General features: G+C 40.6%; 1 protein-coding gene across 1 annotated transcript; it reads left to right on the top strand.

The window, feature by feature from the left end:
* The first annotated feature begins 1,077 nt into the window (after nt 1–1,077).
* On the top strand, nt 1,078–8,099 carry LOC116166086 (lachesin-like). The gene is made up of 7 exons (XM_031480917.1): nt 1,078–1,206; nt 2,078–2,263; nt 2,741–2,930; nt 3,640–3,768; nt 3,819–3,938; nt 7,252–7,422; nt 7,495–8,099. Exons 2-7 carry the CDS (start codon nt 2,228–2,230, stop codon nt 7,746–7,748), a joined length of 900 nt encoding a protein of 299 aa, XP_031336777.1. The 5' UTR covers nt 1,078–1,206; nt 2,078–2,227; the 3' UTR covers nt 7,749–8,099.
* Nucleotides 8,100–10,392: the final 2,293 nt, after the last annotated feature.

Here is a 10,392-nt window from a genome sequence, read left to right as displayed (position 1 = left end):
CCATATGGGAACAAGTGCCCCACATCTTTACGAATCAGGCATCTGATGTGCAACGACGATAGGCATAATCATCTCTATTGTTTGACGGTATGTCGCGGAAACTTTCTGTATTTAATAGCATCGCAGACATATCTGAATGTGAAGTGACATAAAACCTAAGAATATAGGGCCGTTTTCAATTTTTTTTTATACCCAAGAGCAACTACTTTTCATACTTTTCATTAGTTCTGGCCCGCAGCAAATTTTACTAAAATCAGAGTATCGGATTGTGGGCGATTCTGGTAACATTGTGCTGCCCACCGTTTTCGATTTAAAAAAATGTGGTGGATTCGAAATGTTATGCTAAAGTAGAACCCTCTACCTTTTGAATTCTTTAGGTCGGGGTATATACCTAATGTAATAAATAGGTACGTTAAATCCCTCATTTATCAATAAATAAGTATTTAAACCTAGGGCGAATCCTTTTGTAATATAATACGATGAGTTAAAGAATTCTAATATCGCAATAATGAAAAGGAGTAAGGCCCCTGCGGTTCAATCTGTTTTGGTTGCGTAAAAATGTTTATGTGTATATACGGGGTACAATGACGCACCGCAGCTTGTTTATATTTAATAATCCAATAATCGATCTTTAGGGTTTCCAAATATAATGAGTTTCGTTCCTTAATCAGCCAAGCCGACCCATAAAGTCTTTTTAAAGTGAAATTTTTGCCGTATTTTAATATAAATTTGCATGTTTTTGTTAATCCCTTTCCGTTCAAGCCTAGCGATGAGTTTTGAATAAGAGTGACGGCTGATTGTGGGCTAATTTTCAAGAGTTTTCGAAGTACGCGAAGAGGCTCCGGACACATTGCCGCGGGTCGTCGAGACACGAAAAACTGTTTTAACTCAAGTTTTAATAAGTTAAAGATTAGCTTAGGGCTGTCAGAGGTTTTTCTATTAAGATATTCCGTCTTTTCGAGATCTTACGCTGATGCATCGTATTCGCGGACAAACGTAATTTTGTCGAGATTGTTAGAATCGGAAAAAATGAAAGTGTATTTATTAGAAGGCAAACTTAGCGATGTTCTTAAGTAAATAGAAATTTCTCTATTTGCAGGTGAAGCCTTCCGACCGATATTTACAGACCCCATTGTGAACTTGACGGTTCCTGTGGGAAGAGACGCTACGTTCCAATGTCTTGTGCAGCATCTAGGGGGTTATAGGGTAAGTTCGGAGATCGTTTACATTATATCCACAATTTATAAAATAGAGAAACGCAGTCGTAAGTTCAAGGCGGTGTAATTTATTAAACGGTTTTGCGTCATCTTGTTCTGAATATTTAAAACTTTCTTCATTACGAAGCGACAATTAAACCGCAAATAAAAAAGCGCCGTTTTAGCACCGACACGGCCAGTAACTCGTCTGTTTTCGATTGTGTACATAAGTGCTCTTCAATCTACCTGTTGCTTATCGGGAAAAACTATCTGCTTTCCTTTGGAAAAAAAAGTGTATGAAGCACTTGTCGTGATACACATGTGCTTGGATAAATTTATACGGTAATTCTATGACGAAATAATAAAATTTGCGAACAGTTTGAAAAGTAATAACCATTCTCTCTGGGAATTAATGTAACGATATTCAGGGATAACATCGAGCACGAGCACGATTCGAAGAGGACGCATCTGCGCTCCATCAGCTGTCCAGCTTGATGAAGAGCAACGCGCGGCACGCAGCTCGACGGATGTAATAATAGTGCAGATATGACAAATGGCCGAAAAGCGCCACAAACTTGGAATCATTTATAATACACACAGCTGCGGGGCGTAGGTCGTGCTCGTGACCGAGTATACCTCTGCTGTACAGCAAAACATCGACCGTTGTAATTATCGTGTGTATGCACGTATCTACGAAAACAACATAATAGAGGATAAGTAAATTAACTACATTTTCCAGACTAAAATTTCCTCTGCCATGCCGACGCGACATATTCATTGTGCATTTTATTAAAACGATCGTTTTATGGGCCCCTACTTAATTCAGTTACAACGATATGGTATAAGTTCATTCCAAATTAACTTTGAATTCTTTTAAACAGGTAGGTTGGGTAAAGGTCGATACTAAGGCGATCCAAGCCATCCACCATAACGTTATCACACATAATCCAAGAATATCAATATCCCATAGCAATCACGCTACTTGGAACCTTCATATCCGAGGTGTTCAGGAAGAAGATGGTGGCGTTTACATGTGTCAGATTAATACCGATCCGATGAAAAGTCAGGTGAGCTTCATTAATTATCTGGTTTCATGTCGGCGTTTCCTTATAATGAGCAAGTTTACTGAATTGATAGCAGCTGTCGTGTTTACATACTGTAATATAAATTTATGAACCATCATTTCAATACGTTCCTCCTTTTTAGTAGAATTCATAGCATTGTTCAAGAAATACGAATTATCTTTTCGCAATAGCCTTATTGCATAACACAAATTGAAAATCAAAACTTTGCGTCTCGCAGGTGGTAGTTCTCAGCTCGGAAACAAAACTGTGTCCTTAACTTACCTACGCTATATGAAAAGAAAATATTCCGAGTTTATGGAAAATTGTACGTTATGTGTATAAACATACGAGCACCGGTGCCCTTTATTAGAAGCATTTTGAGTGGCGGTCATGATCCCGTCAAGCCCCAATCTATCAAAGCGTCGGAAACTAAGCAGTTACGTTGGTGTATGATTGATGTTTGTCCACGTCGTGTTTCAGATTGGGATTTTAAAAGTAGTAGTGTCTCCGGACTTTATTCATGATGAAACTTCTGGAGACGTTATTATAAACGAAGGGACCTCTGCGTATCTAAAGTGTAAGGCAAGCGGCCGTCCTGCGCCACGTATAGAATGGCGAAGAGAAGATGGCACTGAGCTTATCGTACGAAATGCAACGTCACGAACGAGAGGTAACGTATAACTTCATTTAATCCGTTAAAATTATCAAGTACTTTGTTCCTCGCCGCCGGAAGCTATTACGCCCTTGCCAATACGTAAGATTTCTTTTTCAAAATCTAACAATGCCATTATTGTGTCTCTGTAAGTATATTGCTTTGCTAAGATCAATGAATTCGCTGCTGTAGCTTGAAGCGAAACGCGATAGTATGGGAATGAGAAACTTCTGATTCCTTGTGGTCATCTAAATGCAAGGAACCGAGCTTTTAAGATGCTCGAGGCGATTCTAACACAATGTTATCGCGTGTTTTCTTAATGTGAGTTATTCCCCACGACACTATATCGCAAGCTAATTTTGACTGAATAGGATTTACTAAAGAATTTTCCGAATCAAAATTACGTATCGCGACAGATTTTTTACGCATAAAGAGAAGGGCTTTGTTGAAGGCGTCAACGTTGTGCCTGTTTATGTAACTTTTCCTTTAAGGAAGCCGTTAACGTGATGTACGGCTCTGTAAAGGTAAGAACGTGTTGGAAGCTTGGCAAATGTATCATCTATCGGCCTTTCTTTATAGCTCTTCGACCGTATACAGTAGTTCAGAAAGGTAATGATATTTTAACTTTATAGTTGTAAGGCTGAAATCTTTTATACTTCGCTCTTTCAAGTACAACGTATTGTTTCTATTTTAGAGATGCTATTAAATTTTTCAAAATTCCTTACAGCTCGAACTTACGTAGGTCACATACTGAACATGACGAAAATTTCACGTAGCGAGATGGGCGTCTATTTGTGCATAGCATCCAATGGAATACCACCCGCTATTAGTAAGAGAATTAACGTCAGTGTGACATGTAAGTCATCCTTCTGTGCCAATCGACCATAACGGATGTACTTATTTCAGTTCCTCCCGTTATTCAAGTGCCAAATCAACTCCTTGCAGCACCAGAGAGAACCGCTGTCACTTTGGAATGTAATGTGCAAGCGTACCCGAGACCAATTAACTACTGGCTCGGAACCGCAGGTGTGAACAAACATTATCTATAATAGTAGGGCGTCGCGTTTCGGTCGTAAAAATACCGCGCTATTGCAGCCTGTCACCATTTTCAACACTGCCATCCGCATTTTCAAAAAATGTGGGCTAATTACATTGTACTCCTAAAAACCCACACCAGTGACCCGTTGGGAATATATTTGACAACTCTGGTGATCTACGGGCCCAATCAACCAAAAATATTAAACGACCTCGGTGGTGCGAATACGCTGAATGCAGCTGGACTTCCCCTATGCTGTTGTACCTCCGGGATACCGCTTGCGCATTCTTCGCTGGGGTGTCGAGGTGGTCTAGTGTTTAGTTATAGCTCACTGCCTTACTTCCTGTTCCTTTCCCTTCACCCTCCTACCAACTATCTGGTCCTCACCGCTCGCGTGCCGATAGCGGAAATACTGCTCCAAAGGTCATTATTCTCCACCATTCAATTCACTATGATCCGGTAGTCAAGTGTCGTCCGTATCATCTCCCATCTCGGGCACTCGGGCACTATAACACCGCGTAACCTGCAGTTATAGTTCTCCACAGTGGATACTCCGCGATTAACTCGCGCACATACCAAAACCTATGATGGAAGGATCCCAGCTACCACCATCATTTCTTCTCCCTGTACTGTCCGGTATGTACATACAATTGATTCTTATTGAGAGAAGTCCTTACTAACTCGCTTCACGGGCGCGTCCCGTTTCAGTCCCGGGCACCAAATCTCTGCAGAGGCCATTAACATCCAGCCCAACATTAGGCATAATCATGTGCAGCTCCGCGTGGCTTCTCACGGTTTTGTCGCAGGTTATCGTTACGTGTGGTATCAAGGACATATTTTCGTCGATCCATGTTCCAAGGACCTTGTGGCAACACCACAACACGTAAACTGCGATCAGCTGGGAGACAGATAGCGAACGAGGCAACGCTGTCGTCAGCTACGATACTCACACGTTGCCAGCTGACGCTGAGGTGCTCCCCAGCAAAAATCTGGGTATAAAAAGGCACGTCGTGGCAGAAAAATGTCTTCTTTAACGAAGAACATCTCTAGGTACAGTCGCTGTACCACCGCTCATATTATGATATGGATGTCCCTCAGATCCTACTGCTGTTAATAGCGTAGATCCAAGCATCATAGCGTAGGGTCACCGCCGTCTCGTATAGTGTGAATATACCTCATTCACCTGCGCCTCCGAAGAGAGAGAGAGAGAAAAAACACACCTTAGTAACGTCCTGAAAAACCTTTTAAAACGTTCATCCCTCTGACTACCAGAACCACCTTGGCCAACAACTCCAAAACGTTTTCATAGAGAAGAAATCACCTGGTAGCTGGTATCCGTGTTAATATTAGAGGCCAAAAATCAAAACCTATTAAAAGCAATAGGCTCCAAAACCTTCATCTTCGGCTCTACAGGTATCCTCTGCCCCATCACTTTATGGTAGTCGCGGTTATCCTCCTCTTCCTAGTCATCATGGCGAGTTTGGTTTTGCTGGAGACGAGTGTCATCAGCAGCTTGCGGGTCGCCTCATCCTTATCTACCGTGCGGTCGTCGACAAATCCCACTCCCATTCCCGGTTGGTATCCTCAGTAACCCATCAAGATCCACAGAAGGGGTCCGTGAAGTGATCCTCACGGTTTGTTGCATATACGACACGGTTTATCACGGTCTTCCACAACCCCCATCAGATAATCTAGCACACTATAATCGTTAAGGCATTTTTAATGTCCAACGACGCCAGCAGACAGAGTTTTCCGGTCCTCCTGGTACCCATTATTGCCCGCCTCCACCCTATCGAGGAATAATGGATTTCTTTCTCCTGAATCTGAATTGGTTGGGGGACGTCTTCGATCCTCGTCTTCACCATCTTTTATAGAACTTTACCTACATCGTCCAAGAGGAAAATCGGCCGGTAGTTTCCTCCACCCATGGGAATCAGTGCTAGCCGGCTCTTTTTCCACTTAACCAGGTAGACTCCCGTCCCCATCACTTCTTTGACGATATTGATCCATATACCTAGACGATGGGCCGCCGCTCCCTAAGTCTCGTCCTGGTGGATTCAAAGAAATCGGTCACTATGATCTTGCCGCCACACACCATAATATATCAGGGTATCACTGAAACTCAATAGGTTCAACATGTGGCAGGAAGTCCATGGGCCCTTTCGAGATTAGGCAATCTTTAATATCTAAAAGTCTATACAGGGTGCCCACAACCTTGATCTACCTATCGCGTGCTTAATACTACTTTCTTATTTTCTACGGGAAATAAGAATGTAGTAGCCTGTTGCGTATTATGGAAATTCTGATTCTGATAAGGGATTCTTTGATAAAAAATCTCGTAGATGGTGCTCCGTCGATTTTCGACCATTTAAAGGTCAACTCAAACAGACACAGAACTGCGGGAAACGGAACGAGAGCGCGACGGATGCGGGATATGCAAGTATGCATATGAAGGCGGCGGTTGGCATGCATATTTCGCTGTACCAATATATCCCGCGCCCGTTTGAGAATTTCAGTTTTTCGGTGATATCTTAGTTATTTACAAAGATTTTTCAAAAATTTCAAATGCGTTTTTTAGTTAGAAAAAGAGGCAACTTTGCCTTCATTTAACCTACACTGATCTCTCACCGTTACGGAGATCCCAATTATGTACCACGCATTTGAACCACCCTATACAAAGAAAAATGCAGTTAAACTCAACCGCAACTCAATGAAATGTTAACTACACCTTTTCGATAACTTGGTCGCTATTTTTGTTCTATTGAATTTAAAAATAAAAAATATGCTAAATTTCCATGGTTTGAAATGCTCTAAGCATTTGCAATAAAATTGAACATGCTATTAGATATTTGTTAATGTAGATTATTCAATTGTATTGGTCCTACAACAATAACAATATAACATTAGTAATGATAATGTCCTTTGCCAATCAATTTTAATTAAATTTTTTGCGAAGTTGCTACGTAATACTTAAGAGTGGAATAATTTCGCTAAGAAAATTTATAAACCACGTCAATCGCATGGAATTTGATATTGGTTATCCTTATGTCCCGTCTCGGCCTGAATCCGGGAGTAGAAGGCGAGGGTTCTCCGTTGTATCGCATAGGCTGCAGCCCGGACGTGACGCGTTAAGAATTAGTAGGATAGAATTAAATGGCGTTTCATTAATCATGTGCAGGAAGTACAGCATACCCCCGACCCATTATCAGCGCACGACAGGCCACTCCTATATTACTGAAGTTATCGACTGTCTTTAATGCGCGTATCCTTCTAGAAAACTGACCTTTTAATATGTCGTTACAGGTGAGATGCTGCTCTCGAACGACAAACGACGAATTTATGAAACAATGGCCATGCCGTACGAGGTCCAAATGAGGTTAATTATCAACAGCTTTAACGAGGAAGACAAAGGAACGTATCAATGCGTCGCTAAGAACTCGCTGGGTGCGGTGCATAGTAACATCCGGTTATATGGTAAGTGTTTTACAAGGTATTGTCAATGAGATGATTTTACAGACTCACCAACTACTACTCCACCTAATTTAGAATATGAGGACGATGGTAGGGTAAAGAAATATGGTTTAGCTGAAAATGAACAGAAAGGGCAACTATCTAATAGCGCTTCTGAGCATGGGAGACGACCATTGTTACAAATAACATTAAGAACTCCGCGGGCCACTTACCACACCTTTTCCGAAAATCACATACCCCAGGAACGAGTACCGAGTTGCACAGCGATTATGATAGCAATCACGACAATTACATTTCCGTTACTCGTTCTCAATCTATTTTTAATATGATGACCAGTTTCTAATTCACTTTTGTGTAGGGACAATAATGTTCTTTGTTTCTTTTTCACCCCATGTTTGCTTTCCAGATCTGACTCAATATAAATAGGTGTTAAGATGTCAACTATGCAAATTTAAGCGTCAACTGAATTCATTACGGCATGTTTGTTATAAAAGAAAGCCCGTTCAATGTGTTGCCTTACCAAATAATTATACCTATTAGGTCACAGTAAACTAAATGTAAGGCTATGCTTTAGATTGTTTAGAACTAAATATCTTTATAGGTTACCTTTTATGTAAGATGTGTATCTAATGGTTGTTTGCTGCGCTCTAATCGCATAAATATAAACTAATTTGTGTTTAGTGGAACTTTTTTCTTAAATACCTACCTACCATCACGCGTGCAAGTCGACTTAAGAATGAAGGTAAGTGATGACCGAAGTAAGGATCTTGGTCCAAGAGAGGACAATATTACAGCTACTTAGACAAATGACTCCTAAATGGTCATGATATAACCCTGTTTGCGTAACATCACAGAAAATATTTGCAATTTGTAAACCGAGAAAATGCGGATCCCGCTGGGTAACTGAGAAATATGTTGCTTACACATTTTCTGCTCCATCCATCATTGAAAGAAATAAAAGAATTTTCGGAGGGTTAAGGCGCCTCGCGTCCTAAGAAATCTACAATTGGTCGGGCGGTTTTACTGGACAATGAGCCAGTCCGCGGGGCGTGCATAATGCGGCGTATATCAAGATGACATTTCCCGCCTTTCAACTCACCATATTTAATAGCTGCTCATTCATTGACGAAGAAAAGCCTCGACAATGCCGCGTGTCTTTCAATACATTAATCGTTAATCGGCAAACCTCACCGGCTGCAGCACCCCTAACAATAGAGCGCTGATCTATAAAGATGGGCCGTTCTTTACCAATTTCTCAGCTACATTTACCCCGAAATGTGTGGTGAATAGGACGTGTGGTTGCGACTGACGGTCGTGTTGGCGGCTCTCCAGTGCGATAACACCTGGAACAAGACTGTGTCCCAAATCTCATTTTCCACCAATATTTATATGACTTTTCGGCGGAAGGAGTAGGAAAGCATTTGAGAAACTATAAATCCAGAATTGACACTACGTTGTCATAAAATATCAAAAAATACGATTTCAAGTTACGCTCACGCTCACTTAATAAACGAAAATTGATTAATCGCCGAGAATTTTCCCAACTTCAGAGTGCTGTACTGTATTGATTAATTTCGTTCCTTTCGTCAGTGACACTGCATTCTAATTTAAATATATATTAATGAAATGCAAATTAGATAATTCATTTTACTTACAGATAATTACAAAAGCGAGATCTACGCAGTAAAATCTAACGTTTTAAAATAAAAAAGGAGAAAGCTACCGAATTTTGTGTCTTTCATCCAGGTCGGTATACATATTTCGCTTAGCATCGACCTGTTTTATTAACTAATTCTTATTAGCGTTCGGTACTAGCAGCGACTTCCATTGGAATCGTTGTCAGGACACAACTTACTGCATGTTGTAAAAGTCCTTACTTTAAATTGAAATTTTAAATCTACGAATCTCAATGTAATCAGAACAAAACTTGTTGCGATACTGCGTGCTTGGTTGTTGTCAGCTCGACTTTACGATTTCCATTCCTGGTATAAAAGCTATCCGTTCTGCTGTTAGTGGCAATTGGTTTCGAGATATACCCCATAGCCATAATTGGAAAGTAGATAAGGATACATACGAAATTTAACGTCAATCCACCTGATCGTCTCCACTAATGATTATCCCAAATATACGACCCTAAATTAGGGTAAGAGATTTCGCAGGCAATAATGCACTATATAGATAAGTGAATTTGTACAGAAGGCTACTTTCAAATAGTTTATTACTGTAAAGTAGATTAAGGCGGAATACGAATGCGGCGACCCGCCGCACCAAGACGCCGGGGTGTCCACACAGGTCCCCTTAATCTCGCTATAGAAAGCCTCGTTTGAGAATACAAACTCGGGAATTAACAAAAGAAAAATTGCAACTTGTATCTCAAATGAACATGAACAGCTCTGTTTTCTACTTATCCATGCATCCCGCGTTCTGCTATTCCAATCTCCAAATATACATACAAACCTCAGGCAGTAAATACAATTAGAGCTTGTTTTCAACGTTCTAATAAATTGGATTTACAAAATATATCCATGTATATCTATTATGCCATATTTAAATGTAAATATGGATCGAAGCATCATCATTTTCGCCTTGGCGGAACATATAAAAAGACGTACGCATCCATGCACACCAGACACATTAGATCGTCTTCCCAAGGGAATCATTTACTTATTTTATTGCCTTTAAATAAAATGGAAAGCTTCAACTGCACACATCCACCCCACAATTTTTTAACTTTGTTCTTCCTGAACGAGCCCACGTGTCTCGCAAACTGTCCCTGTATTGATACCTACTTCCAAATGTTTTTATTTCGCGACACTTTTGGCCAATTTTATTGGAACGTATTATTTATGCGAATGAAATTATATCTATTCATTAGCTGTTGAACTTTCAGAAGCTTTGAAACGGGACTCTTTCAAAACTTACCACGACTACCCTTATACCAAGAGTTCGGTTCTCACGAAACAGCTGCGGTAT

This window comes from Photinus pyralis, unplaced genomic scaffold, assembly GCF_008802855.1.
Source record: "Photinus pyralis isolate 1611_PpyrPB1 unplaced genomic scaffold, Ppyr1.3 Ppyr1.4_LG3a, whole genome shotgun sequence".
Classification (NCBI taxonomy): domain Eukaryota; kingdom Metazoa; phylum Arthropoda; class Insecta; order Coleoptera; family Lampyridae; genus Photinus; species Photinus pyralis.
The sequence above is the reverse complement of the archived record's forward strand: the minus strand, read 5'-3'. Positions and strand labels throughout refer to the sequence as shown.

What these genes read in the sequence shown, in the direction of transcription:
- LOC116166086 (XM_031480917.1), top strand. Translation starts at nt 2,228, where the DNA reads ATGTGTCAGATTAATACCGATCCGATGAAAAGTCAG. An exon ending in AATTAACGTCAGTGTGACAT is followed by an intron (nt 3,769 to 3,818) that starts GTAAGTCATCCT and finishes TACTTATTTCAG; the next exon opens with TTCCTCCCGTTATTCAAGTG. An exon ending in TAGTAACATCCGGTTATATG is followed by an intron (nt 7,423 to 7,494) that starts GTAAGTGTTTTA and finishes CACCTAATTTAG; the next exon opens with AATATGAGGACGATGGTAGG.